General features: G+C 65.2%; 3 protein-coding genes and 2 non-coding genes across 15 annotated transcripts; 2 read left to right on the forward strand and 3 right to left on the reverse strand.

The window, feature by feature from the left end:
- Positions 1 to 516: 516 nt before the first annotated feature.
- LOC127036860 (uncharacterized) lies at positions 517 to 5,661 on the reverse strand. The gene is made up of 8 exons (XM_050928135.1): positions 4,623 to 5,661; positions 3,377 to 3,630; positions 3,168 to 3,231; positions 2,868 to 2,995; positions 1,667 to 1,785; positions 1,319 to 1,451; positions 765 to 861; positions 517 to 578 (listed from the first exon to the last, which is right to left on the reverse strand). The coding sequence occupies exons 1-8, from the start codon at positions 4,690 to 4,692 to the stop codon at positions 532 to 534; spliced, it is 912 nt and encodes a 303-aa protein (XP_050784092.1). The 5' UTR covers positions 4,693 to 5,661; the 3' UTR covers positions 517 to 531.
- Positions 5,662 to 6,499: 838 nt separating this feature from the next.
- Positions 6,500 to 15,200, reverse strand: LOC127036858 (rho guanine nucleotide exchange factor 3-like). 8 transcript variants are annotated; one of them, XM_050928124.1, is made up of 12 exons: positions 13,495 to 15,200; positions 12,733 to 12,790; positions 12,258 to 12,326; positions 11,892 to 11,996; positions 11,521 to 11,673; positions 11,160 to 11,222; positions 10,363 to 10,459; positions 10,093 to 10,169; positions 9,360 to 9,617; positions 7,992 to 8,162; positions 7,407 to 7,575; positions 6,500 to 7,065 (listed from the first exon to the last, which is right to left on the reverse strand). In XM_050928124.1, exons 1-12 carry the CDS (start codon positions 13,527 to 13,529, stop codon positions 6,872 to 6,874), a joined length of 1,449 nt encoding a protein of 482 aa, XP_050784081.1. In that variant the 5' UTR covers positions 13,530 to 15,200; the 3' UTR covers positions 6,500 to 6,871. The 8 variants fall into 8 exon arrangements, with proteins under 8 accessions (XP_050784081.1, XP_050784082.1, XP_050784083.1 ...); XM_050928125.1 differs by having other exon boundaries at positions 11,536 to 11,673; positions 12,258 to 12,329; XM_050928126.1 differs by having other exon boundaries at positions 7,518 to 7,575; positions 12,258 to 12,329.
- Positions 15,201 to 15,209: 9 nt separating this feature from the next.
- Positions 15,210 to 23,459, reverse strand: LOC127036859 (adiponectin receptor protein 1-like). 4 transcript variants are annotated; one of them, XR_007770250.1, is made up of 8 exons: positions 21,619 to 21,818; positions 21,336 to 21,485; positions 19,020 to 19,191; positions 18,628 to 18,814; positions 17,934 to 18,121; positions 17,083 to 17,276; positions 15,627 to 16,235; positions 15,210 to 15,516 (listed from the first exon to the last, which is right to left on the reverse strand). XR_007770250.1 is itself a non-coding variant. In XM_050928133.1 (8 exons), exons 2-8 carry the CDS (start codon positions 21,649 to 21,651, stop codon positions 16,107 to 16,109), a joined length of 1,053 nt encoding a protein of 350 aa, XP_050784090.1. In that variant the 5' UTR covers positions 21,652 to 21,789; positions 23,383 to 23,459; the 3' UTR covers positions 15,210 to 16,106. The 4 variants fall into 4 exon arrangements, 3 of the variants coding, with proteins under 3 accessions (XP_050784090.1, XP_050784089.1, XP_050784091.1); XM_050928133.1 differs by adding an exon at positions 23,383 to 23,459 and having other exon boundaries at positions 15,210 to 16,235; positions 21,619 to 21,789; XM_050928132.1 differs by adding an exon at positions 23,258 to 23,312 and having other exon boundaries at positions 15,210 to 16,235; positions 21,619 to 21,789.
- Positions 23,460 to 25,665: 2,206 nt separating this feature from the next.
- TRNAE-UUC (transfer RNA glutamic acid (anticodon UUC)) lies at positions 25,666 to 25,737 on the forward strand. The gene has a single exon. It is a non-coding gene; the product is annotated as a tRNA-Glu (tRNA).
- A 296-nt stretch (positions 25,738 to 26,033) lies between these two features.
- Positions 26,034 to 26,105, forward strand: TRNAE-UUC (transfer RNA glutamic acid (anticodon UUC)). The gene has a single exon. It is a non-coding gene; the product is annotated as a tRNA-Glu (tRNA).
- Positions 26,106 to 27,574: the final 1,469 nt, after the last annotated feature.

Raw genomic sequence — 27,574 nt, forward strand, 5'->3', positions numbered from 1 at the left:
GGACAGGCCCTGCACCTCCTGTTGGAGGGGACGGGCCCTGCAATCTGTGTGTGTCCCTGCGCCCCCCCTGCTGGAGGGGATGGGCCCTGCAATCTGTGTGTCTCCCTGCACCCCCCGCTGGACGGGAGGGGCCCTGCACTGTGTGTGCCTCCCTGCACCATGTCTCCCTGCGCCCCTTGCTGGAGGGGAGGGGCCCTTCAGCGTGTGTCTCCCTGCACCCCCTGCTGGAGGGGAGGGGCCCTGCACCGTGTCTCCCCCTGCGCCCCCTGCTGGAGGGGACAGGCCCTGCACCTCCTGTTGGAGGGGACGGGCCCTGCAATCTGTGTGTGTCCCTGCGCCCCCCGCTGGAGGGGACGGGCCCTGCAGTGTGTGAGTTGCACCCTCCAGAGCCAGGCACACACAGCAGCTGAGGGTTGGCAGGATTTATTCAGGCAGGTGCTAAGGGGCGCAGTGCAGAGGGGTTGGGCCCTGTGTCCTGGCACCGTTGTCACAGGAGCAGCGGTGGCGGAAGTGGAGACGAGCGGTGACTTCTTACCGGCTCCGGTGTAGCCCCTCGACCAGCTCGGTGTAGTGGGGCTCTGGGGGGAGGAGAACAGGGGCTCAGGGGCTGGTGTGAAGCCCCACTCCCGACCCTCAACCGCCTAGGCTCCACCTCACCCTGTGCATAGCCCCCACTCCCAACCCACAACCCCCTAGGCTCCCCCTAGCTCTCATCACTCCTGAGCTGCGGCCCCTGCTGGCCAAGCCCGGGCCTGTCCCCTCACCGTGATCCGGCTGGATGTGTCCGTGCCGGATGAGGAAATCCAGGGCAACCAGCGCACAGTTGGGTTTGAAGTCACCTGATGTGATGGCATCCTTCACCTGCAGGAGAGAGACCAGCTGAGGGTGGGTGGCCTTCCATGGTGAGGCAGCCACCTCTGGAGGGGAGCAGCTGGGGAACGGCCATGCATAACAGTGCCTAGAGCTCCCTAAGATGTGTACGGTCACATGCTTTCACCGTGGGCGATAAGCAATGCAACCTCCCTCGCGTGGAGTGGGGCAGCCACAGGGCAGGAGCAGCCGCACTGACTGCCTGGAGGGATGCCCCGACCCCCATTGCCCAGTCTGCCGGGGAGAGTACCCTGCCCCACAGCACAGTGTCTAGGGCCCAGCCCCAACTGCCAGCAGAGATTGCCTCCTGTCAGCTCCCTGCCTGCCCCCTCCCCCCCATGCCCAGCTCTGGCTGCCAGCAGAGATTGCTTCCTGCCCTGCACTGCCCCCCCCAACACCCGGCCCTGCCTGCCAAGGAACAGCGCCTCCTGCCCAGTCCCCTGCTCACCTCGTCCAGGCCCAGCAGGTAAAACTCCTGCATCTCCCCGTCACCCACGCGGGGCTCGAACTCCTCGGGCAGCTCCAGGTCAAAGACAAACTGGCACTCGGGGAAGATGCCCCGATGGTCCTCATAGGTGTAGCTGGGGGTGGGGGAGATGAGGTCAGTGGGGGGGGGGTGCCCCCTTGAACCATGCCTGGTTCCCCCCCCGACCCCATGGTGCTGGGCTCAGAACCCTGCAGATGCAGTTTCCCCCTTTGGCCACATGGTGACGCTGACCTGGCAGATTCAGGAGCTGGGGTGGGTCAGAGCAGGGGGGGGGGGATGAGAAGGGATGACCTCCTCCCCCCGACTTACCTGATAGTGCCCACCGGCCGTGCCTGGGCTGCCAGGCTGGGGGGGATGCAGGCCTCCTCCTGGCACTCCTTCACCAGCGTCTCCGTCACCCCCAGGCCCGCCGCAATGCCCCCTGCCGCCTAGGGGACAGCAGGGAGTGAGGGCAGCACCCTGCATGTGGGGTACTTGCCTGGGGGTCCCTCTGGCATGGTATCTCCCCTAAGGCCTCTCCAGTGTGGTACCTTCCCTCCAGCGTGGTGCATCCCCCCTAGGCCTCTCTGGTGTGGTACCCTCCCCCCGGGCCTCTCCGGCATGGTACCTCCCCTGGGGCCCCTCTGGCTTGGTACCCTCCCCCCAGGCCTCTCCGGCGTGGTACCTTCCCTGGGGCCCCTCCGGCGTGGTACCCTCCCCCTGGGCCTCTCCAGCGTGGTACCTTCCCTGGGGCCCCTCCGGCGTGGTACCCTCCCCCCGGGCCTCTCCGGCGTGGTACCTTCCCTGGGGCCCCTCCGGCATGGTACCCTCCCCCCGGGCCCCTCCGGCATGGTACCCTCCCCCCGGGCCCCTCCGGCATGGTACCTTCCCTGGGGCCCCTCCGGCGTGGTACCCTCCCCCTGGGCCTCTCTGGCATGGTACCTCCCCGGGGGCCCCTCCGGCGTGGTACCCTCCCCCCGGGCCTCTCCGGCGTGGTACCTCCCCGGGGGCCCCTCTGGCGTGGTACCCTCCCCCTGGGCCTCTCCGGTGTGGTACCTTCCCTGGGGCCCCTCCGGCGTGGTACCCTCCCCCCGGGCCTCTCCGGCATGGTACCTTCCCTGGGGCCCCTCTGGCGTGGTACCCTCCCCCTGGGCCTCTCCGGTGTGGTACCTTCCCTGGGGCCCCTCCGGCGTGGTACCCTCCCCCCGGGCCTCTCCGGTGTGGTACCTTCCCTGGGGCCCCTCCGGCGTGGTACCCTCCCCCCGGGCCTCTCCAGCATGGTACCTTCCCTGGGGCCCCTCCGGCGTGGTACCCTCCCCCCGGGCCTCTCCGGCGTGGTACCTTCCCTGGGGCCCCTCTGGCGTGGTACCCTCCCCCCGGGCCTCTCAGGCGTGGTACCTTCCCCCGAGTCATACACGTCTCTCTCCCCACCCCCCGGTTCTCTGCCAAGGGCAGACCCATGGGTGCAGTCACCCCCCTGCTATGGGGGCAGGGATTCCTTCTTACCCCTCCCCCGCGGCGCCCCCCTCACCAGGTTGTCCAGCCGGCCAGGGTAGGTGGGCTTGGTGAGGGCGCGGCGGCCCAGCCACATGCAGGGGTGGCCCCCACGGCGGGTGTAGCCGTTCAGGTGAGCGCCGTAGCAGCGAACCCCCAGCAGCGCTGAGGAGAGGAGGGAGAATCAGTGGAGGGGGACAGGACATTTCCCCACCCTGGGGGAGTGGGAGCAACCCCAGGCTGTTCCGCCTCCCTGCCCACCTCCTCCCTCAGCTCTTCCCACTGCCCCTCTCTACCCCTCTCCCTTCCCCTGTGCCGCCCCCCAGCCAGGACTCACCAGTGGCCGCACGCTCCATGCTGAACAGAGGCGGGTCACAGAACCGGGGCATCACCTCATAGTGCTGCAAGGACAAGGGGCCCAGCTGAGAGAACCCAGGCGTCCTGGCTCCCAGCCGGCTCTAACCAGTAGACCTCCCAGAGCCAGGACAGAACCCAGGAGTTCTGGTCCCCTCCCCCCCCTCCGGTGCTGGGCACCCGGCCTCTCACCTCGTCTCTCCATTCGTGCAGACAGGGGAAAGCCCCCAGGTCCCGCAGGTCCGTGAGCACCTGCCCCACGGCGGCCGTGCGCGCCTCGTGGGACGCCAGCTGTGGGTGGAGCTCGACGCGGCCAGGCCTGCCGGGCTCGGGGCTCACGGTGAACACGGCCGGGTAACCCTGGAGCCGCTGGGCAACCGGGGCGGGCACGGAGCCCACACGCTGCCCAGCCACCAGGAACGGCAGGCACTGGTCCTGGGACGAGCCTGGGGAGAGGGCCGAGATCAGATCCCCCAACGCGGACACCCTGGGGCTCCCCTGAGCCCTCCACCCCACCGAGCCCCCTGTGGCTCAGAGCCTCCCGCCCCCTGAGCCCTCCACCCCACCGAGCCCCCTGTGGCTCAGAGCCCCCCGGCTCCTGAGCCCCCCACCCCACCGAGCTCCCTGCCTGCTCCCTGGGGTCAGAGCCCCCCACCCCACCGAGCCGCCTGCGGCTCAGAGCCCCCCGCCCCACCGAGCCCCCTGCGGCTCAGAGCCCCCGCGACTCAGAGCCCCCCGCCCCACGGAGCCCCCTGCGGCTCAGAGCCCCCACCCCACCGAGCTCCCTGCCTGCTCCCTGGGGTCAGAGCCCCCCACCCCACCAAGCCCCCTGTGGCTCAGAGCCCCCCGGCCCCTGAGCCCCCCACCCCACCGAGCCCCTGTGGCTCAGAGCTCCCTGCCCCTCCGAGCCCCCCACCCCACCAAAGGCCCCCTACGGCTCTGAGCCTCCCACCCCACCAAGGTCCCCGCGACTCAGAGCCACCCGCCCCCCTGAGCCCCCAGCCCCACCGAGCCCCCTGCGGCTCAGAGCCCCCCGCTTGTCCCTGTAATTAGCTCTGTGATTCCCTCCCCCCACTCAATCCTAAGGAGTGACAGGCTCATCCCTTTAATTGCACTCGCGGTCGGGCGACTGACTTCCCGCCCTGCGCCTTTAATAACAGACCGTTCGTTTCCGTCGGCTCAATTCTGTCTCAGCCGCACCTTTAAGAATTAAAGGGCAGTCGTTATTTTTTGTCGGCTCCTTTTCCACCCCCGCCGCTCCTTCCCCTTTAAGAATTGAAGGCGAGTAGCCGGTAACCCCGCCCCTCCCGCTCTCCTCCCCTTTAAGAATTAAAGGGACGGCCGGTGCCTCATTTTGTGTCGGCCGATTACAGCGGGCGCTGCCTCTAGGAGCCGGTTACCATGGACACGCGCCCCCCGCACGGCCCTGCCCCCGTACCGGGCTCGTGGAAGTTGTTCATCCGCTTCAGCAGCTCTCGGACCCGCTCGGACCAGGTGGGAGCCGCCATGACACCCAGCTTCGCCTCCAGCCAATCACAGAGCAGCTATCACATCAGGCCCCGCCCTCTCCTCAGTTCTGTTGCCACCACGGACCAATCAGATCATGAGGCCTGGTGTAAAACTCTCCCTCTGCGAGCTGAGGCACTTCCTCAAGCCACGCCCCTTTGTACTTGTTGACCAATCAGCAGGCAAGCTCGAACCTAGCCACGCCCTCCAAAGGTGGCTAAGAGAATGGCAGAGTTCTTGCCTGGCCACGCCCTCTCTCCCCAGGTGGCCAATGGGATGGCAGGGTTCTTGCCTGGCCACGCCCTCTCATAGACTCTAGGACTGGAAGGGACCTCGAGAGGCCATCGAGTCCAGTCCCCTGCCCTCATGGCAGGACCAAATACTGTCTAGACCATCCCTGATAGACATTTATCTAACCTACTCTTAAATATCTCCAGAGATGGAGATTCCACAACTTCCCTAGGCAATCTATTCCAGTGTTTAACTACCCTGACAGTTAGGAACTTTTTCCTAATGTCCAACCTAAACCTCCCTTGCTGCAGTTTAAGCCGATTGCTTCTTGTTCTATCATTGGAGGCTAAGGTGAACAAGTTTTCTCCCTCCTCCTGATGACACCCTTTTAGATACCTGAAAACTGCTATCATGTCCCCTCTCAGTCTTCTCTTTTCCAAACTAAACAAACCCAATTCCTTCAGCCTTCCTTCATAGGTGATGTTCTCAAGACCTTTAATCATTCTTGTTGCTCTTCTCTGGACCCTCTCCAATTTCTCCACATCTTTCTTGAAATGCGGTGCCCAGAACTGGACACAATACTCCAGCTGAGGCCTAACCAGCGCAGAGTAAAGCGGAAGAATGACTTCTCGGGTCTTGTTTACAACACACCTGTTAATGCAGCCCAGAATCACGTTTGCTTTTTTTGCAACAGTATCACACTGTTGACTCATATTAAGCTTGTGGTCCACTATGACCCCTAGATCTCTTTCTGCCATACTCCTTCCTAGACAGTCTCTTCCCATTCTGTATGTGTGATTGTTCCTTCCTAAGTGGAGCACTTTGCATTTATCTTTATTAAACTTCATCCTGTTTACCTCAGACCATTTCTCCAATTTGTCCAGATCATTTTGAATCTTGACCCTGTCCTCCAAAGCAGTTGCAATCCCTCCCAGTTTGGTATCATCCGCAAACTTAATAAGCGTACTTTCTATGCCAACATCTAAATCATTGATGAAGATATTGAACAGAGCCGGTCCCAAAACAGACCCCTGAAGAACCCCACTTGTTATACCTTTCCAGCAGGATTGGGAGCCATTAATAACTACTCTCTGAGTAGGGTTATCCAGCCAGTTATGCACCCACCTTATAGTAGCCCCATCTAAATTGTACTTTCCTAGTTTATCTATAAACTCTCTCTCCACAGCTGGCCAATGGATGGCACGGTTCTTGTCTGGTCACGCATCTCTCCAAGCTGGCCAATAGGATGGCAGGGTTCTTGCCTGGCCACGCGCTCTCTCCACAGCTGGCCAATAGAGGGCAGGATCCCTGGCCTGACGCAGCCCCTCCCCACACACACTGGGAGCCTCCGGACTCAGGAGTTTGGGGCCCTGCCCCCACCATGGCTCCACCCCTCCCATAGGCCCCTCCCCCCTGACAGGGCACTACTGCGGGGGCTGCCAGGGTCCTGGGCATGAAGTGCAGAGTCAAGAGCCCCCTCCCCACTGGCCCCTGGGGGCAGCTCGGGGGTGACTCCCTCAGCTGGTGGCAGCAGTAGCCCGTTACCCGCCAGGGAGGGGGGGACACAGGAATCGGGGCCAAAACCATCACACGTTTATTGGCAGCTGGTCACAGAAAGGCTGGGGGAGGGGTACAGGGCATCAGGGACACGCGAGGGCCCCCCACTCCCAATCCAGGGTGGCCAGGGGGCACCTTCGTCTTCCAACCTGGGGGGGTAGGACCGCCGTGGGAGAGGAGACGGCCCGAGAGCAGCCTGCACGGGGTTAATAACCCTCGGCTGCAATAAATACAGGAGCGGGGGCGGGGGGGATGGACCCAGGAGAGAGATGGAGAAAGATGAATCCAGCTCGGCAGGCCGGCGTCACGGCAGGACCCAGGCATCCGGGTGGCTCAGCTCTCAGCTCCACGTGACGATGAACCCTAGGTGCTGGCACCGGGGGGTGCCCTGGCTCAGGTGTGGTCCATGGGGGGGTCACAGTCCAGGCGCAGGGCAGCCAGGGGCCCCAGGCTGCAGTCGAGCTCCACAGGGGGTCGGGGGACCAGGGCCTGGCGCAGGCGGCTCAGCCACTGCTGCTTGTCGAAGGCGTCGGCCGCCTGCAGCATGTGGGCTTGGGCCCCGGCGCTGACCCGCAGGCAGCTCCTGGCTGGGGGGAGGAGGAGTCAAACAGGGGGGAACACCGCTACCAGCCTGTCCGCCCCATCCCCTCCCCTCGCCATCCCAGCCAGACTGTCCCCCGCTTCCCCCCCCACCCAAGCCAGCCCCCCCATCCCAGCCAGCCCCATCCCCTCCCCTCGCCATCCCAGCCAGACTGTCCCTCACTTTCCGCCCACCCAAGCCAGTCTCCCCGCAGCTGAGCCCCCCACCCCAACCAGCTCCAGCCTCCAGAAGCAGACATGAACCTGGGGGGCAGGGGGGTTGCACTGGGTGGGGGAGCAAAGGGGGGGATGGGCCACAGGAATCCCAGCAGACCAGGAGGGCACCTACCGCGCTCGCGCAGGGCCCCCCCGAGCCGGGCCCCCCCGTCAGGCAGGTCCTGCACCTCCAGCTGGGCGACGGGCAGGGGGGGGCCCTGGACCTGGAACATGACCTGCTCACCCTGCAGGATGGGCCGGGTCAGCACCAGCGCCTCCTGGAACAGGAACACGTGCAGCCTCTGCGGGGGGAGGGGGTGGTCAGGACACCCGGGTTCTTGACCTGGCTCCGGCAGGGGAGTGGGGTCCAGTGGTTAAAGCGGGGAGGAAAGGGATTGGAGCCAGGACTCCTGCTGTAAACCAAGCTCTGAGATAGGGTCCCCACCCCCTGGCACCCCCCAATGCCCAGCCCCTGCCCACCAACCCCCTGCAGGGCCGCACCCTATGGCAACCCCAGTGCCCAGACCCTGCTCCCAGGCACCCCCCAGTGCCCAGCCTCCACCCCCAGTGCCCGACCCCTGCCCCCTGGCAACCCCTGGGCCCCGTCCCCCAGCCCCCTCCTCCAACACCCAGCCTCCTGCCCGGCTCCCCGCAGCATGGTGCCCCCTAGCGCCCGCCCCTGGCTGAGGGGAGGGTGCCCAGGGCGGGAGGCTGGTACCTGCCCCTTGCTGTTGCGGAGCTCCCCGTGGCAGAGCAGCAGGCTGGAGCGCTGGATGCTGGGGTGCCGAGGGGTCCCGTCGGGGTAGCTCAGCCGTTGCTGGTAGTAGCGGCACTCGGCCTCCCCCGTCCTCCTGTTGATCAGCCCCACCAGGTCCTGGGCCAGCGCCACCTGCCCCCTCCCCCCGATCACAGGTCAGCGGGGTCCTCGCATATCTCTGCAGGGTGCACAGGGACCCTCTGCCCCCCTATGGTGCTACCCCCTCCCTGCGGGGTGCACGGGGACCCTCTGCCCCCCGCACGGTGCCCACCCCCTCCCTGCGGGGTGCACGGCGACCCTCTGCCCCCCTCACGGTGCCCGCCCCCTCCCTGCAGGGTGCACGGCGACCCTCTGCCTCCCGCACGGTGCCCGCCCCCTCCCTGCGGGGTGCACGGGGACCCTCTGCCCCCCGCACGGTGCCCGCCCCCTCCCTGCGGGGTGCACGGGGACCCTCTGCCCCCCGCACGGTGCTCGCCCCCTCCCTGCGGGGTGCACGGGGACCCTCTGCCCCCCTCACGGTGCCCGCCCCCTCCCTGCGGGGTGCACGGGGACCCTCTGCCCCCCGCACGGTGCCCGCCCCCTCCCTGCGGGGTGCACGGGGACCCTCTGCCCCCCTCACGGTGCCCGCCCCCTCCCTGCAGGGTGCACGGGGACCCTCTGCCCCCCGCACGGTCCTCACATATCTCTACAGGGTGCACGGCGACCCTCTGCCCCCCTCACGGTGCCCGCCCCCTCCCTGCGGGGTGCACGGGGACCCTCTGCCCCCCGCACGGTCCTCACATATCTCTGCAGGGTGCACGGCGACCCTCTGCCCCCCTCACGGTGCCCACCCCCGCCCTGCAGGGTGCACGGGGACCCTCTGCCTCCCGCACGGTGCCCGCCCCCTCCCTGCGGGGTGCACGGGGACCCTCTGCCCCCCTCACGGTGCCCGCCCCCTCCCTACAGGCACATGGGGACCTTCTGCCTGCCCCCTCACTGCAGGGTGCACAGGGACCCTCTGCCCCCCTATGGTGCTACCCCCCTCCCTGCGGGGTGCACGGGGACCCTCTGCCCCCCGCACGGTGCCCGCCCCCTCCCTGCGGGGTGCACGGGGACCCTCTGCCCCCCGCACGGTGCCCGCCCCCTCCCTGCGGGGTGCACGGGGACCCTCTGCCCCCAGCACAGTGCCTGCCCCCTCCCTACAGGCACATGGGGACCTTCTGCCTGCCCCCTCACTGCAGGGTGCACAGGGACCCTCTGCCCCCCTATGGTGCTACCCCCTCCCTGCGGGGTGCATGGGGACCCTCTGCCCCCACCTCCCTGCAGTGGGAGGGGGGTCCCGGCCCTCACCGCCCGCTGCAGGGCCCCGTGGTCGGGGTGCTCGGGGGGCGTCTGGCGCAGCACCTCCCGCAGCAGCAGGGGGTACTTGACCAGGCGGCTGCGGGGCAGGTCCAGGAAGCTCCAGAGCTCCAGCTTGCGGCTGAAGGCCGACTCCTGGCACAGGCGCAGGAATTCCCCCACTGCCGGCTCCCGCTTGCACCGGTCCAGCCGCGCCTTGGCCCACACCTGGTGGCAGCAGTAGGATTCATAGGCCCGCAACCTGGGCAGCTGGGGGGGAGGGGGGGAGACAGTCCCAGTCACAGCCTGTGCTGTGGGGGGGCCCCCGTCCCTGACACCCACATGCACCAGGCTAGGGGTCCCCATCCCCCCCCTCCTATGGGGCCACATCCCCAACTCCCAGGCTGAGGTGGGGGGTCCTGTTACACCTCCCCCTTCCCCCAAAATAGAGAGAGCCCCCCTGTCCAGCTGGGGGGAACCCCCTCCTTCTCCCCTCCTGGGGGGAGGTCCTGCCCTCCTCAGATCTCCCCATTCCCTCCTGCCCATCCCCCACCAAGCTCCTGCCCCCCCAGTATTCCCCACTTCCTTCCTCCCAGCCCCCTTGTCCTTCCCCTCAGCAACCCCCACCTCCATCCTCCTCCCCATAACTCCTCCCCCAACCCCTCTGCTCTCCCCTCCTAACATCCCCAGCCCCATAGATGTCAGCCTCCCCCCACTGACCCCGCCCTCCCACCTCGGCCCTTACCCAGTCCAGCAGGGTGGGTCCCAGCTCAGGCACCGTCCCGTCCTCCTGCCTCAGACCCATCAGACGCCCCAGCAAGTCTGCAAAAGGGGGGGGGTGTTAGTGCAGGGATCACCCCCCGCCCCGCAGGGAGCTGTGCTTCCCGCTGGCCGAGATGCAGCAGTTGCAGGGGGATCCAGTGCGGGGTGGGCAGGGTGGGGGAGGGAATAGCAGCAAAGTGGGCTCCCATCCTCCCTCCATCCATGGGGCAGGGAGTTCCCCCCCAAGCTGTACCTTCGTGCAGTGGGGCCAGGGAATCCAGGGTCCCGAAGATCTCGCGCAGCTCGGCCTCGGGCAGGATGGCCAGCGTCAGCATCGGCTCATAGTAGTTCTGCAAGGGGCAGGGGGTGAGAGCGCCTGCCACAGCCCCCCCAAATCCACCCACAGCATAGTGCCCCCCACCCCCCCAAATCGACCCATAGCCCCTCAAAGCCCCCCGCAGCAGAGCACCCCCAAATCCCCCACAGCACAGTGCCCCCCACAGCCCCCCCAAATCCCCCATAGCACAGCACCCCCAAATCCCCTTCAGCTCCCCAATCCCCCCCACAGCACAGTGCCCCCCACAACTCCCCAAATCCTCCACAGCACAGCACGCCCAAATTCCCTGCAGCACAGCACCCCCTAAATCCCTCCCACAGAACAGTGCCTCCCACAGCCCCCTCAAATCCCCCTGCAGCACAGCGCCCCTCACGTCCCCCCACAGCCCTTTCAATTTCCCCTGCAGCACAGTGCCCACACATCCCCCCAAATCTCCCCACAGCCCCCCAATTTCCCTCACATCACAGCGCCCCCCACAGCTCCCCAATTCCCCCCGCAGCACAGCAGCCCCCACTACCTCCAGCAATCCCCCACTGCCCCCTGCTGAGCCCCTAGCTGCCCCCAATCCCCTGCTACACAGCACCCCCTGAGACCCCCAATTCCCCCCCACCCTCCGCTGCCCCCCATCGAGTCCCCTCCTGTGCAGCACCTCCCTGCTGAGCTCCCCGCTGGGACCCCACCGCCCAGCGCCCCTCAGCTATGGGGGAAGGTACCTTCTTGACCAGGTTCAAATCGTCAACCAGTTGCTGCTCCCCCTGCATCAGCTCGAAGATCACCTAGTGGGGGGGAAGGTCCGACTAAGTCCCCAGAAACCCCTATGGTGCCTCCCGCCTGGCTCCTCCCCCTGCTCCCAGCCCCGCCCCGCTTGGCTCCTCCCCCACCTGCTCCCAGCCCCGCCCCCCGCCTGGCTCCTCCCCCACCTATTCCCAGCCCCGCCCCCGCCAGGCTCCTCTCCCACGTGTTCCCAGCCCCGCCGCCGCCAGGCTCCTCCCTCACCTGTCCCCAGCCCCGCCCCCGCCTGGCTCCGCCCCTTGCCTGCTGTCCCCGCCCCCTGTGCCTGGCTCCGCCCCTCACCTCCTGGCGTTTCACCTCGTGGGCCGAGAGCTCCTCACTGACCCGGTCGAAAGTCTCGCTCCAGAGTTTGCTGCTGCGGCGCCGGCAGCCCCCGGTTCGGGAGGGCGGGACGTAGCCAGGGGGGCGGGGCTCCGTCTTGAAGCTGATGGACCTCTGGGGCAGGGTGGGATGGACAGTGATTGGCTGAGAGCGGAATACAGACCCCCGCTCCCCTTCACCCATCTCCCAAGGTGCCCCCTCCCCATCCCTGCACCCCCATCCTCAGGGGACCCCCCCATCCCACCCCGTCCCGCTGCTGCAGGGGGCTGCGCACAGCCCGGCTCCGTGTGTCCTGGCCCCCATAGTGCTGGATGAGGGGGATCCCCGCGTACCTGGATCGACTGGCTCAGGCGTTTCAGCGGTGTCACCTTGGCCGAGGGGGCCCCCGAGCCCGACAGGGTCTTGGTGACAGGTTTCACCCGCTTGGTGCAGGGTTCCTGGGGAGGAAAGTGGTGGTGGGCCTGGCTCAGCACTGGGGGGGTTGGACCCAGACAATAGGCCCCTGGGAACTATGTATAGATCCGGCTTCCTGCCACCAGCAAACAATCCAGAGGCTTCCGGGCAGGAAGAGAGAGAAACAGCCCAGCCCTGGTGTATCCCCCCTGCCCCCCATCTGACAGTGGTGGGTGGGTGGGGGAAAAGGCACTAGTGGGGGGATAAGGAGGAGATGACGGGGGCTAGTCGGGGGAGGGTCTCACCTTGTCATCGGAGGTCTGGGGCTCAGGCCCCCGCTGCCCCATGCCAGGTGCCCCCTGCTGCTTCCGCTTCTTCTGCCAGAGAAAGGGGCGGGTCAGAGCTGTACTCGGGGGCACCCCACCCCAGATCTCCCAGACCCCCTGTGTCCATCCCCACGACCACCGCACCCTCGGCCCATCTCCCAGACCCCCTGTCCCTGTCTCCACGGCCCACCCGTCCCAGATCTCCCAGACCCCCTGTGTCCATCCCCACGACCACTCCACCCCGGATCTCCCACCCCTAGAAACCCCACCCCACCCCAGATCTCCCAGACCCCTTGTGTCCCTCTCCATGACCACCCCATCACTGGCCCATCTCCCAGACCCCCTGTCCCCATCCCCATCCCATCTCTCAGACCCCCTGTCCCCATTCCTACAGCCACTCCACCCCCACCCCAAAGCTCCAACCTCCACTCCAGCCTTGCCCTCCGCCACTCACCCCCGAGCCCTCGGACAGGGACCCCGAGGTCTGGGACCGCTCCCGATGCACTGGGGACCTGCAAACACACCAGGAAGGGGCTTACAAGAATGGAGTGCTGTGAGCATCCCTCCAGCAGTGCCATGGGTCCCCCCTTCTCCGCTCCCCTGAATGCTGCAAGCTTCCCCCAGCAGTGCCATGGGGACACATCAAGAATGACCCCCCCACACACACACACACTCCTCTGAAGTTTGCTGCTACGTTATGGGGAACTGTAATTCCCCTGGCTGCCCCGGATATAGTGAGCCTGGAGCAATGCAAAATTGTGTGAGTTATTCTGAGCTGTGGCTGGCGCCCATGGGAAAGGAGCCCTGGCTTGGGGAGCCGGGTCTAGTGGTTAGAACAGGGGGGCCTGGGATCCAGGACTCCTGGGTTCTCTCCCTGGCTCTGGGAGGGGAGTGGGGTCTAGTGGTTAGAGCGGGGGGGGGGCTGGGAGCCAGGACTCCTGGGTTCTCTCAATGGCTCTGGGAGGGGAGTGGGGTCTAGTGGTAAGAGCAGGGGGGTGCTGGGAGCCAGGACTTCTGGATTCCCTCCCCAGCTCAGGGAGGGGAGTGGGGTCTCCTGAGTTACAGGAGAAGTCAGTTCCCCCTTTTCTTTGCCTCAGTTTCTCCGGGGAGGGGACAATCCGGAATCCCCTGCTCTGCATAGCATCAGCCCGTCTTTGAGGGGTGAGGAGGGTGCAGGATTTGGTAGATTTCCCCTTCCCCGTGGTGCCCCACTTACCATGACTCCTGCTCCGCCGGCCCCTCCTCATCCATGGTCGCTCAGCGCATCCCTGAGGCCCCCCTGCACCTGCTCCACTCGGCCCACCAGGGCGCGGGTGGCTCAGCACCAAGTCCCCGAAGCTGAGCGGCGCTTCCGCCCCTGTGGTTTCCTGCACTGGGGGAGGCGGGGGGGCCAGTTCCTGTGTTTGTAGCGATTGCACCAAGGGTGCTGGCCCCATACTGCACCACCCAACGGTACCTCCCAATGCCAGGGGAAAGCGCCCCCTGTCCTGCCCCCTGCCCCATGGTGCTCCCACAGTGCCCAGCCCTGCCTGCTAGGGGACAGCGGCCCCTGCCCAGCCCCCTCGACCTGCAGCACAGCACCCCGGCTTCCTTCTGCAGCTTGGGCAGGAGACAGCCACCTCCGTGATGCTCACTCACTTCCTTTCACCTGCCACTTCCCTCCAGGCAGGTCAGCCACAGACACGAAACTGACTACGGATGCAGGTTCTCTGCAGCGCGCCCACGGCCTGCACAGAGACGGTTTACCTGGCGCTGAGATGCAGCCAGCTCTGGGGTGAGGCAGCTGGGAACAGCCATACATAACGCTGCCCAAGGTCTGCCATGCAGACTTCAACCAGGCCGGGGGCCAGGAGAGAACTTATTTTCCTTATAATGTTTCCAGCTCCTAGGAATTTATTACAATGACCAGTAAAAAAACCACCAGGCTACGAAAAGTAACAGGGCTCTGGAGCGAGGGATCTGGCAGAAGGGTGATGGGTGTTAAAGAAAGAAGAAGAGGTGTGCTGCCACCGCTGTACCCCGTTGGTCCATAGGCCCCCCCATCTCCACAGCAACCACTCTGGGTGGGGTCCTTTTGCCCCGTGCTTCCTCCTTCCCACACCACTGCCCCATGGCCCACTCTGCAAATCCCTCCACACCTGCCTCATGCCCCACCCCTGGTGTCCCTCTGGGTGCAGGTGAGAGCTGAGGGTGCCAAGCTTTGTGACAGATCTGCATCCCTGTGGATGTCTAGATGGCAGGGGGCAGCCCCCTCATGGCACCAGGGCCACCAATAGACCCCACTTGCCTCCCAGAGCCGGGGAGAGAACCCAGGAGTCCTGGCTCCCAGTCCCTCACTCCCTTCCCCTAGCCAAGGAGAGAACCCAGGAGTCCTGGCGCCCAGCCCCCAATTCCCGCGCCCAGCCAGGGAGAGAACCCAGGAGTCCTGGCTCCCAGCCCCCCACTCCCCTCTCCCAGCCAGGGAGAGAACCCAGGAGTCTTGGCTCCCAGGCTTGTCCCTAGTCACTCAGGGTGGCCTGGGGACAGGATAGATCGGGCTCAGCCCAGCTTCTTCTCTAAACCCCACCCAGTCCTCCACAAACAAGAACTACACGGCTTTCCAAGAGGGGACACGCCCAAGTTTCTTAAGGGGCCAGAGAATGAGAAATTGGGGTGGGAGATGAAGCTAAAAATAGGTGCAGTGAGTTGTTAAATACTCCCCTCCCCACAGTGCAACAGGGGGAAAACACCGGGCAGGCACGACAAAAATACCAGGCAATGTCCCCTTTAAGCGAAGCCACGCCCCACATGGCGTGATTGGCCCATCCAAAGTGGCTGTTTTGGCCACGCCTCCCATGTTGCGATTGGTCGATTAGTGATCACAGTAATATCTCTGTGGTGCGATTGGTCAGTCACAGTGTGAAGTCACAACTCCATGGCAAGAGTGGCCACGCCCCCTGGGGTGTGATTGGTCGGTCAGAATCTTAGATCTCACCCCATTCAGGGCAATTTGGTCAGTCAGGATCTGATATCACTCCTCCATGGCGTGATTGGTTGGTCAGGGAATGAGGCCACACTCCTAATGGGCCAATTGGTCAGTTGTCATCTGAGGTCCCGTCTTCTGTCATGTGATCAGCTGAGTGGGATCTGGTTATTCAAAACCCAGGACCACACCCCCCAGGGTGGGATCTGGTTGCTTGGTACTGGTCGCTCGGTGCCCATGGCCACGCCCTCTGGGTGGGATCTGGTCACTCGGCGCCTGGGGTGGGATCTGGTCGCTTGGTGGCCAGGGCCATGCCTCCCAGGGCGGGATCTGGTTACTTGGTGCCCAGGGCCACGCCCTCTGGGTGGGATCTGGTCACTCGGCACCCAGGTTGGGATCTGGTCGCTTGGTGCCCACGGCCACACCCTCTGGGTGGGATCTGGTCACTCAGCGTCCATGGCCATGCCCTTGGGGTGGGATCTGGTCGCTTGGTGCCCACAGCCATGCCCTCTGGGTGGGATCTGGTCACTCAGCACCTGGGGTGGGATCTGATCACTAGGTGCCTGGGGTCATGCCTCCTGGGATGGGATTTGGTCGCTCGGTGCCCACGGCCACGCCCTCTGGGTGGGATCTGGTCGCTCGGTGCCCATGGCCATGCCCTCTAGGTGGATCTGGTCACTCGGAGTCCGGGGCGGGATCTGCTCGCCTGGTGCCCAGAGTGGCATCTGGTTGCTTGGTGACCGGGGCCATGACCCCTGGGGTGTGATCTGGTCGCTTGGTGGTTGGGGCCACGCCTCCTAGGGCGGAATCTGGTCGCTCGGGGCCATGCCTCCTGAGGCGGGATCCAGTGGGTCGGGGGGGCTGGCTCACAGCACAGTGCTCTCGGTGCAGGTGCCCCCCAGTGAGGAGCGGAAGGCCTGGAGCTGGGAGACCCCATGGAGGTGGACGCCGGCGCCCGCCACCACCAGCACATGGAAGATCTGGTGAGAGTTGAACTGTGGGGAGTGGGGGAGAAAGGGGGAGGGGTGAGCCTGGCTCCGCCCACCTCTCCTGGCAGGAGCCAGCCAGGCCCCGCCCCCTCCCTGGGCACCCAACCCCCCTCCCGAACAGGGGTAAGTATTAGCCCCACCCAGGGCATGAGTCGGGGACACAAACACTCACAGAGACGGAAAAGTGTTCGCTAAGATCACACCGAGCCTGGAGCAAGGTTGGGGAGAGAACCCAGGCGTCCGAGCTCCCAGCCCCTCCCCTCTGACTGCTAGACCCCGCTCCCCTTCCAGCGCCCGAAGAGAACCCAGGCGTCCGGGCTCCCAGCCCCTCCCCTCTGACCGCTAGACCCCGCTCCCCTTCCAGCACCCGGAGAGAACCCAGGCGTCCAGGCTCCCAGCCCCTCCCCTCTGACCGCTAGACCCCGCTCCCCTTCCAGCACCCGGAGAGAATCCAGGCGTCCGGGCTCCCAGCCCCTCCCCTCTGACCGCTAGACCCCGCTCCCCTTCCAGCGCCCGGAGAGAACCCAGGCGTCCGGGCTCCCAGCCCCTCCCCTCTGACCGCTAGACCCCGCTCCCCTTCCAGCACCCGGAGAGAACCCAGGCGTCCGGGCTCCCAGCCCCTCCCCTCTGACCGCTAGACCCCGCTCCCCTTCCAGCGCCCGGAGAGAACCCAGGCGTCCGGGCTCCCAGCCCCTCCCCTCTGACCGCTAGACCCTGCTCCCCTTCCAGCACCCGGAGAGAACCCAGGCGTCCAGGCTCCCAGCCCCTCCCCTCTGACCGCTAGACCCCGCTCCCCTTCCAGCGCCCGGAGAGAATCCAGGCGTCCCAGGCTGTGCGCGGGTGGGGGACTCACCCAGATGTCACACTTGCCGGGGAAGAAGCGCTCGGGCACGCGGGCAGCGTACAGTGCCGCGCCCAGGATGTAGAGCAGCGCCATGAGGAAGAGCCAGCCCACCTGCCCAGCCCTCGCCGCCCTCACCGGCCCCTCGGCCAGCAGGAAGTGCAGGGTGGGCACCAGCCCACTCAGCCCCAGCCCCAGGAACACGCCTGCCAGGGGCAAAGAGAGGGGTCAGGGCACATCCGCGCCTCAGAGGCCCCCGCCCCCAGCCCTCGCCCCCTATACTCAGCCCCCAGGCTCCACCTCCAAGGCCCCCCTGCACCCAGCCCCCATGCCCCGCCTCCAGGGGCCCCCTACGCCCAGCCCCTTCCTCCAGGGTCCCCTGTGCCCAGCCCCCAGGCCCCGCTTCCAGGGGCCCCCCCGTGCCCAGGCCCTGCCTCCAGGGCCCCCCCCGCGCCCAGGCCCTTCCTCCAGGGCCCCCCGTGCCCAGGCCCCACCCCACCCCCCATGCCCAGGCCCCGCCTCCACAGGCCCTTGATGCCCAGCCCCCAGGCCACGCCACCAGAGGCCTCCTGCACCCAGCCCCCATTGCCAGGGGCCCCCACGCCCAGCCGCCAGGGCTCTCCCATGCCCAGCCCCCAGCCCCCACTGCCAGGAGCCACCCCGCCGTGCCCCGCCCCCACTGCCGCATCCTGCACCCAGTCCCCCTTTCAGCCCAGCCCCCATTGCCGTCCCCAGCCACTCCCTGCACCCACTGCCAGCCCCTGTACCCAGCCCAGTGCCAGCCCCCTGGACCCAGCTCCCACTGCCAGCCCCTTTGCCCAGCCCCAGCCCCACAGCCAGCCTGCTGCAATCCAGGCACCCACCTGCCCGCACAGCGCGGTACTGGGGCGTGGAGAAGTGGTCCGACTGGGACACCGTGATGGCCGTGACGCCCAGCGCGCAGACGATGATGAGGTAGATGAGCTGGGGCTGGGGCGAGCAGTAGAAAGAGTAGTACAGCCAGGGCACGAAGCTGCCCACGATCAGCAGCGTGATGCCCGAGTAATCCAGCCTGCGGGGGCAGCACAGAGAACCCAGGAGTCCTGGCTGCCCCCCCACCTCTTACCATCAGGCCCCACTGCCCTCCGAGAGCCAGGAGAGAACCCAGGAATCGTGGCTCCCAGGCCCCCCTCCCCAACTCTAATCACCAGACCCCACTCCCCTCCCAGAGCCAGGGAGAGAACCCAGGCGTCCTGGCTCCCAGCCACCCCTGCTCTAATCACTAGCCCCCACTCCCCTTTCAGAGCCAGGGAGAGAACCCAGGCGTCCTGGCTCCCAGCCACCCCTGCTCTAACCACCAGACCCCACTCCCCTCCCAGAGCTAGGGAGAGAACCCAGGAATCCTGGCTCCCAGCCCCACCCTTGCTCTAACCCACCGGCCCCCACTCCCCTCCCAGAGCTGGGGAGAGAACCCAGGAGTCTTGGCTCCCAGCATCCACCCGGCCACCCCAGACTCCACTTCCTTTCCTGAATGGTGGTGAGAAGAACCCAGGCGTCCGGCCTGGGGGTGGCGCTTACTTGGAAAAGGTGCGGGACACTCTCTCCGAGTGGCAGTACACCGTGTGGAAGAGCCAGGAGAAGCAGAGGCAGAGGGTGGCCCCCAGGAAGAACATTCCGAAGACGACACGCTCCTGGACAGGGGCCACGTAATTCACGTTGGGGCTGAACAGGTAGCCAATGCCCAAGATGAGGAAGAAGAGGAAGCCTGGAACGGGAGGAGAGGAGAGTCAAAATGCAGCCATTCTGGGGTGGGGCAGCTAGGGAACAGCTGCACATAACGCCACATGGGGATGGCTCGCCCAGCGCTGAGATGTACCCACATAAAACACAGCATCTCCTTGCAGCACGGCGCCCCCTAGCACCTCTCTCTGGTCCCACCCAGTGCCCCCGGACGTCTGGGTCCCACTGACCGATGAGGTGTGTCCAGATGTTGCCAGTCTCGGTGTGCAGACGGAAGATGCTGCGGAAGCAGGCGCGGAAGGAGGGCATGGGCGGGCGGTGCCCGTGGAGAAGGAAGTCGTTGTCCTTCAGCCAGTCGGGCAGCACGTCGTAGGGGATGACCCTCCAGCGCCCCTCCCACACCTGCATGGAGAGAGCCAAGAGAGAACCCAGGAGTCCTGGTGCCCAGCCACCCCCTCTCCGCTGTAACCACTAGACTCTCCCTGCCCCTCCCAGAGCTGGGGAGAGAACCCAGGAATCCTGGCTCCCAGCACCCCCTGCTCTAACCACCAGACCCCACTCCTCTCCCAGAGGCAGAGAGAGAACCCAGGAGTCCTGGCTCCCAGCCCGCCCCCCCTCAGCCCCCGCTCTAACCATTAGACCCAACTCCTCTCCCAGAGACAGGGAGAGAACCCAGGAGTCCTGGCTCCCAGCCCCTCCCTCGCTCTAACCACTAGACCCCACTCCTCTCCCAGAGCCAGGGAGAGAACCCAGGAGTCCTGGCTCCCAGCCCCTCCCTCGCTCTAACCACTAGACCCCACTCCTCTCCCAGAGCCAGGGAGAGAACCCAGGAGTCCTGGCTCCCAGCCCGCCCCCCCAGCCCGAGACAGTTTCTTGCCTTTCTCCAGACCTTGTCCTCCTCAGTGCTGGTGCTGGCGTCTCTGGTTGCTTTCCCATCCCCGCTCCCCATGGTCCGGTGGGGCCAGCTGGGCCCAAGCGTGGAGCCCGGCAGTGCTGCCACCGAGGCCTCAACCCCTTGGCCCACCTCCAGCTCTGCCACTCAATCCCCTCCCCTGGCTCTGGGGTGGGCCTTGGCATGGCCGGGCAGAGACCTTTGGAGGGTCCTGCCACCAGAGGTAGCTCAGATGCTGTCATGGGCATGCTTGGGGAGGCCAGGCAGCACAGCTGCTGAGGTCACAATGCCACCAGCCAGCCCACTGTGACACGCGCTGAGCCCCCAGGTGGCACCCACTGGCCCAGCTGAATGGGACAGGTGGGGTCGGAGGGAGACTGGAGGTGCTGAGGGGTGGGGGGGAAGAGGAGGGATGGCCTCCGTGGGATGGATGGATGGGCATGCTCAGGGATGGAGAGATAGACGGATGGACAGATGGACGGGAAACCCCAATGATTGACTTATGGATGGACGGACAGATGAACGGGAACGCCCAGTGACGGATGGACGGACAGATGGATGGACAGGAAACCCTAATGATCAACTCACGAATGGACGGACAAATGACGGGAATGCCCAGTGATGGATGGACAAATGGACAGGAACACCCAGCGATCAGGGGCGGCTCTAGGTATTTTGCCGCCCCAAGCAAGGCGGGCAGGCTGCCTTCGACAGGTCCCCAGTCCTGTGGATTCGGCGGCACGCCTGCAGGAGCTCCGCTGAAGGCGTGGGACCAGCAGACCCTCCGCAGGCATGCCGCTGAAGGCAACCTGCCTGCTGCCCTCGCGGCAACTGGCAGAGTGCCCCCCACGGCTTGCCGCCCCAGGCACGCGCTTGGAGTGCTGGTGCCTGGAGCCGCCCCTGTCAGTGATGGATGGATGGATGGGAGTGCCTAGTGATGGATGGATGGATGGATGGACGGACAAATGGACGGGAATGCCCAGTGATGGATGGATGGATGGATGGATGGATAAATGGGTGGGAACACCCAGTGATGGATGGACGGACAGATGGATGGACGGATGGACAAATGGACGGGAATATCCAGTGACAGAGGTGGAGATGGACAGACGGACATGCTCACAGATAAGGTGCTCAGGCAGTAGGAGGGGACACACCAGAACAGTCCCTTCCCTCCCCATTCCCCGCTGCACAACGTGAACCCCACATGGGGATGGGGGGCCCACGGGGCACTGAAAAACATGGACCCCCGTCCTGCTCTGGCCAGGGGCACCGCCCCACCAGGGAGCAGGCCCCACATGGCTGTATCTAGGGGCCCCGTGGCGGGCTTTCCCCAAACCACCCCCAAACTCGTGACCCGCACCCCCGGCACTGGAAGAGAGAGAGCACAAACCTGGTACAGCTGACCGGGTGCAGCTGTATAGGACGTAGCCAGGCAGAGAACCCAGGAGTCCTGGCTCCAGACCCTCCCCCCTGCTCTAACCACTAGACCCCACTCCTCTCCCAAAGCCAGGCAGAGAACTCAGGAGTCCTGAAGCCCAGGCCCTCCTCCCCCCATCTGACCACTAGACCCCACTCCCCTCCCAGAGCCAGGGAGAGAACACAGGAGGCTGGGCTCCCTCCCCACACCCAACCACTGCTTCGTGCCCCTTACCTTAAAGACAAACTCCTCCATCCGCCCCATGGCTTGCTGGGCCTGGAGTGGCAGCGTGAGGACTCGCACGGGGTCCGCGTTGTCCAGCTCCTCGGCTCCCCACTGCGCAGCGGCCCCCCAGCCCGCCGGCTCGGCCCCCACCTCCGCCCCCTGCTGGAGAGAAGGGCCTAGATGCAATCGAGGCAGCGGCTCCCATCCAGCCCCAGGATTGGGGGCTGGGTGGCTTGGGGGCTGGGGCTCAGGCCCTTCGCCTCTAGGGGGCGCCCACTAGGCCCCTGCTCACCTGGCTGTTGTCCTCCTCCAGCAGGGGTCCCATTTCCGCCAGTGCCTCCGGCCCCCCACGTATGGGGTCACCTCCAGTGCGGCAGCCAGGGGAGGGTCCTGGCCTTGGCTGCTGCCCCCCCCCCAGCCCAGTTCAGATGCTCCTGCCTGTTCGCCTCATGGTCTCGTCGGCCTAGTGGAGGGGGGAGCCCAGCGTGAACCCCTGGGTCCACCCAGTGCCCCCCACAGAGCCCACCCCCAGTGCCCTCACCCCCACGGCCTCCTGCCCCCATTGCCCCACCCCCACATCCCAGCCCCCCCACCAGCCCCCATCCTGCCACACTGCATGCCAGTCCCATCAGCCCCCCCCCACTCACTATCCTCCTGGTAGCCCCCACATATCCCAGTCCCTCACTACCATCAAAGCCCCCCACCCTGTCTGCTCCAGCGCACCTGCTTCCCAGGCCTCTCCCCACATTCCTGTGTTCCACTGCCCCACACCACACCCCATGGCCCTGGATCCCCAACTCTCCCAGTCTACATCCAACCCACATCAGCCCCAGCCTGCCCCCTTCCTTCTAGAACCACCTCCATCCCCCGTCAGACCCCCTCCTCACCCTCAGCTCCCACCCCATCTCAGTCCCCCAGTCTCCTCCTGCCTCCAGCCCCTCTCTTTCCCCACCCCCCTGCCTCCAGCTCCCGTCATCCCACCTACTCAGCCCCCCAGCCTCATCCTTCCACCTACCCCATCCCAGCCCCCAATAGCTCTTAAGCCTCCAGCCCACAGACCTGCACCAGGCCCCCAGCCCCCCAACCTCCCATCCCCCTGCCTCCAGCTCCCATCATCCCACCTACTCAGCCCCCCATCCTCCCTCCCTCATCCTCCCACCTACCCCATACTCCCACCTCAGACCCCCTGCCTCCCCCTGGCACAGCCCCAATAGCTCTTAGGCCCCCATCCCCGCACCAGGCCCCCAGCCCCATCTCAGCCCCAGCCTCCCCATCCCCTTGCCTCCACCCCACAGACCTGCACCAGGCCCCCAGCCCCCATCACAGGTCCCCAGCCCCCCAACCTCTCATCCCCCTGCCTCCAGCTCCCATCATCCCACCTACTCGGCCCCCCAGCCCCTCTCCCTCATCCTCCCACCTACCTCATACTCCCACCTCAGACCCCCTGCCTCCCCCTGGCACAGCCCCAATAGCTCTTAGGCCCACATCCCCCCACCAGGCCCCCAGCCCCATCTCAGCCCCAGCCTCCCCATCCCCCTGCCTCCACCCCACAGACCTGCACCAGGCCCCCAGCCCCCCAACCTCTCATCCCCCTGCCTCCAGCTCCCATCATCCCACCTACTCGGCCCCCCAGCCCCTCTCCCTCATCCTCCCACCTACCCCATACTCCCATCTCAGACCCCCTGCCTCCCCCTGGGACAGCCCCAATAGCTCTTAGGCCCCCATCCCCATCTCAGCCCCAGCCTCCCCATCCCCCTGCCTCCAGCCCCCCAACCTCCCATCCCCCTGCCCCGCACCAGGCCTCCAGTCCCAGCCTCCCCATCCCCCTGCCTCCAGCCCACGGACCTGCACCAGGCCCCCAATCCCCCACCAGCCCCTGCCCCCAGCCCTCTGCCCCATATCTACCCCCCCATCTTCCCGCCCCCCCTCACCCAGCAGCCCTGGAACCAGCAGCAGCCAGAACCCAATCCCCGCCCTCGCTGCCTGACCTCCCGCTCTGAGTGGCCCTGGCACCCGTCCGTCAGAGATAACTTCCCACGGCCGCGGCCCCGCCCACCTCCTTTTCCTTTTTGCCGTCGCCATGGCAACGCTGAAAGGTCCTGGTGAGAATGGGGGGGCAGAGGGAGAATCCCGATGGGTCGGTCCCTTCGCAGGGGGGGCAGGACCCTTTGCACAGGGGCCTCATCCCTTGGCACAGTGCTGGGGCCTTTCACACGGGGGCCAAGGCCCTTTGCACGGGGGTCACGTCCCTTGGCACAGCGCTGGGTCCTTTCGCACGAGGGCCAGGACCCTTTGCACAGGGGTCACGTCCCTTGGCACAGCGCTGGGTCCTTTCGTACGAGGGCCAGGGCCCTTCGCACAGGGGTCACGTCCCTTGGCACAGTGCTGGGGCCTTTCACACGGGGGCCAAGGCCCTTTGCAGGGGGGTCACGTCCCTTGGCACAGTGCTGGGGCCTTTCACACGGGGGCCAGGGCCCTTTGCATGGGTCACGTCCCTTGGCACAGTGCTGGGACCTCTCGCACAGGGGTCACATCCCTTGGCACAACGCTGGGCCCTTTCGCACGGGGGCCAGGACCTTTGCACGGATCACGTCCCTTGGCACAGCGCTGGGGGCTTTCGCACGGGGGCCAGGACCCTTCACACAGGGGTCACGTCCCTTGGCACAGTGCTGGGGCCTTTCACACGGGGGCCAGGGCCCTTAGCATGGGTCACGTCCCTTGGCACAGTGCTGGGGCCTTTCACACGGGGGCCAGGGCCCTTTGCACAGGGGTCACGTCCCTTGGCACAGTGCTGGGGCCTTTCACACGGGGGCCAGGGCCCTTTGCATGGGTCACGTCCCTTGGCACAGTGCTGGGGCCTCTCGCACAGGGGTAACATCCCTTGGCACAATGCTGGGCCCTTTCACACGGGGGCCAGGACCCTTTGCACGGATCACGTCCCTTGGCACAGCGCTGGGGCCTTTCGCATGGGTCACGTCCCTTGGCACAGTGCTGGGGCCTTTCGCACGGGGGCCAGGGCCCTTCGCATGGGTCACGTCCCTTGGCACAGTGCTGGGGCCTTTCGCACGGGGGCCAGGGCCCTTCGCACGGGTCACGTCCCTTGGCACAGCGCTGGGGCCTTTTGCATGGGGGCCAGGACCCTTTGCACTGGTCACGTCCCTTGGCACAGCGCTGGGCCCTTTCGCACAGGAGCCAAGACCCTTCACACAGGGGTCACATCCCTTGGCACAGCGCTGGGCCCTTTTGCACAGGGGTCAAATCCCTTGGCACAGCGCTGGGGCCTTTCGCACAGGGGTCATGTCCCTTGGCACATCACTGGGCCCTTTCGCACGGGGGACATGTCCCTTGGCACAGTGCTGGGGCCTTTCGCACAGGAACCAGAACCCTTCGCATCGGGGTCACGTTGCTTGGAACAGCGCTGGGGCCTTTCAAACGGGGACCAGAACCCTTCACACAGGGGTCACGTCTCTTGGAACAGCGCTGGGCCCTTTCGCACGGGGGCCAGGACCCTTCGCACAAGGGTCATGTCCCTTGGCAAAGTGCTGGGTCCTTTTGCACGGGGGCCAGGGCCCTTCGCACGGGTCATGTCCCTTGGCACAGCGCTGGGGCCTTTCACACGGGGGCCAGGGCCCTTTGCATTGGTCACGTCCCTTGGCATAGCGCTGGGGCCTCTCACATGGGGGTCACATTCCTTGGCACAGCGCTGGGGCCTTTCGCACGGGGGCCAGGACCCTTCGCACAGGGGTCACATCCCTTGGCACAGTGCTGGGGCCTCTTGCACATGGGTCATGTCCCTTGACACAGCGCCGGGCCCTTTCGCACGGGGCCCAGGACCCTTCGCACGGGGGTCACGTCCCTTGGAACAGCGCTGGGCCCTTTCGCATGGGGGCCAGGACCCTTCGCACAAGGGTCTCGTTCCTTTCCACAGCGCTGGGGCCTTTCGCACGGGGGCCAGGGCCCTTCGCACAGGGGCATGTCCCTTCACATGGGGGCCAGGACCCTTTGCACGGGGGGTGGGTCACGTCAGAGTACTTTGCACGGGGCCCTGTGTGCAGGGGTCACCTCCCTTCAGATGGGGACTGAATCTCCTCACACAGGGCTAGGGCCCTTCGCACGGTGGTTTTGTCCCTTTACACGGAGGCCGTAGTCCCTTAGCACGGGGGCCGGGTTGTGACCTCTACAGGAGTCACCCTTTCCCCTGGGGCCTCCTTGCGATGGGGTGCTGTGCCCTGCCCTAAAGTCCTGGCTGGGGGAGGAGACTGGAAATCTAGCAGGATGTTGGTGTAGGTGTGTGTGAATAAATCACTTGAGGCTGTACGTGAGAGTTTTTCTCAGCAGCTCCCATATGGTCTAGCGGTTAGGATTCCTGGTTTTCACCCAGGCGGCCCGGGTTCGACTCCCGGTATGGGAACAGCAACTCTTTTTTTCCCTTCCTCTACTCCCCCTTTGCAGGCAGGATCTCAGAGCCCGGCTCCGTTTCCGCTCCGGATTAAGGCGGGGAGCGTGGGGGTGATCCTCGGGCAGGCCCGTGGGGTCAGGCACGGAGGTTTTGGGGTGTCAGCGGTGGGGGGACGTAGATATCCCAGGAGCAGAGTTCTGGGGCTGCCCCATGGCGGGAGGTCGCTCCTGAGGTCCCCCACTAGATGGCACTGCAGCATCCCATGGATGGTCCCCAGGCCAGCTGCAACAAAGACAAAAACAGCTCATTCCCACATGGTCTAGCGGTTAGGATTCCTGGTTTTCACCCAGGCGGCCCGGGTTCGACTCCCGGTGTGGGAAGGAGAAAGATCTTTTGCTCAAGAAGGGAGAAAAGAGAACCCTGACTCTTCTGCCAGAACCCAGGAGTCCTGGCTTCCCCCCTGCTCTAACCACCAGACCCCACTCCCCTCCTAGAGTCCAGGGAGAGAACCCAGGACTCCTGGCTCTAACCATTAGACCCCACTCCCACCAAGATGTCAAGTGCTCATTTGGGAAAAAAAAATGCAATCACATGCAATCACATTCAGGAAGCCAGATCAGCTGCAAATCCTAGCCTTAGGGCTAGAGGCTGCTGCAGCCTGCGATGAAACCTTTGCATAACCCTGCCCCGCCATCCCTGAGCCAGGCAGTTTGCCCACCTTGGGGCAGATGGGAGCTGGTGCCCCCTAGAGGGGAAAGACCCCATGTCCCATGTTCTGTCCCCTTGAGCCAGCTGATCCCAATAATGTTTTTGTATCCTCCTTCTAGATTTTTCCTGTGGCAAAATCTCTGTTTATCCCTGTTGGACAGATATTTATCAGGAGAGTCAGTAAAGGAATCTTAATGACCTAGCCGGAGCAGCGGATATAAAACCACAGGAGGCCACTGGCGTGTCAGAAGCATTTTAGACCCCAGAGCAGCCACGGAAAGGGAACCAGGACAACAGTCTTGTCTTCACGGCCTCTTGTACATTACTGGGTGTTTCTCCACCCCAGAGGAAGCAGCATCTCTGTATCAGGCGAGCTGTCCCCATGCAAAGTTATGCTCAGCTGTTCCCCAGCTGCCACACCCCAGAGCTGGCTGCATCTCAGCACCAAGGGAGCCCTCCCTTTTATCCACAAGCACACAGACGACCTGTGTGCTCACATCCGACCTTGAGCTCCTGGGGAGTGACGGATGGGCTTGTTTGGAAGCCAAGATGCTTCGTCAGGTGCAATTAGCCGCAAAGCGCGAGACTGTCCCTGCCAGACTCCGACGGGTCTGACCTACTTAACCTCCTGAAGGCTGACGCAGAGACGGCAAGCCCTGTCCAGATTCCTGACAGGCCCCGAGCCAAGGATGCCTGGAATAATCCCGTCCCCCATGGCCAACTTTCCACAGCTTGCCAGCCCCGTGCCCTGTCGCAGTGCGGCAGTTCCCCTGCTGCTCCACCCCAGAGGTGGCTGCATCTCAGTGCCACATGGGGATAGCGCTCCTGGTGCTAAGACACCACCTCCTCTGCAAGGGAATTAGAGCAGGGGGCTGGGAGTCATGACTTGTGGGTTCTCTCTCAGGTCTAGGAGGGGCGTGGGTTGGAATGTGGGGGCTGGGAATCAGGACTCCTGGGTTTTCTCCTCAAATGCAGACAGCACAGCATCATTACTGAATCCTGCATGACTGACAGGCCCATGCTCGAGTTAACAGCACCTGTTGGGAAGTTACAAGCCACTTCTGAAAATGTATTAGCCATTGAAAATGTACTCAATTCTTGAAAAATATGTGAGTTACGTTTGAGAACTGACTAGTCATTT

This window comes from Gopherus flavomarginatus, chromosome 18, assembly GCF_025201925.1.
Source record: "Gopherus flavomarginatus isolate rGopFla2 chromosome 18, rGopFla2.mat.asm, whole genome shotgun sequence".
Classification (NCBI taxonomy): Eukaryota; Metazoa; Chordata; order Testudines; family Testudinidae; genus Gopherus; species Gopherus flavomarginatus.

Bases quoted from the DNA above. Each gene is read 5' to 3' on its own strand.
- LOC127036860 (XM_050928135.1), bottom strand. From the start codon at position 4,692: ATGGCGGCTCCCACCTGGTCCGAGCGGGTCCGAGAGCTGCTGAAGCGG. The intron at 3,631-4,622 runs GTACGGGGGCAG...CCCTCTCCCCAG, and splicing joins GAACAACTTCCACGAGCCCG to GCTCGTCCCAGGACCAGTGC. The intron at 862-1,318 runs GTGAGCAGGGGA...TCTCTCCTGCAG, and splicing joins ACCTGCTGGGCCTGGACGAG to GTGAAGGATGCCATCACATC.
- LOC127036858 (XM_050928123.1), bottom strand. From the start codon at position 13,529: ATGGATGAGGAGGGGCCGGCGGAGCAGGAGTCATG. The intron at 11,223-11,520 runs GTGAGGGGCGGA...CCCCCCCACTAG, and splicing joins ACGAGGTGAAACGCCAGGAG to GTGATCTTCGAGCTGATGCA. The intron at 7,576-7,991 runs GTACCAGCCTCC...CTCCCCCCGCAG, and splicing joins TCCGCAACAGCAAGGGGCAG to AGGCTGCACGTGTTCCTGTT.
- LOC127036859 (XM_050928133.1), bottom strand. From the start codon at position 21,651: ATGGGACCCCTGCTGGAGGAGGACAACAGCCAG. The intron at 19,192-21,335 runs GTAAGGGGCACG...CTCTCCATGCAG, and splicing joins TGGAGGAGTTTGTCTTTAAG to GTGTGGGAGGGGCGCTGGAG. The intron at 16,236-17,082 runs GTGAGTCCCCCA...CACTCCCCACAG, and splicing joins CCGGCAAGTGTGACATCTGG to TTCAACTCTCACCAGATCTT.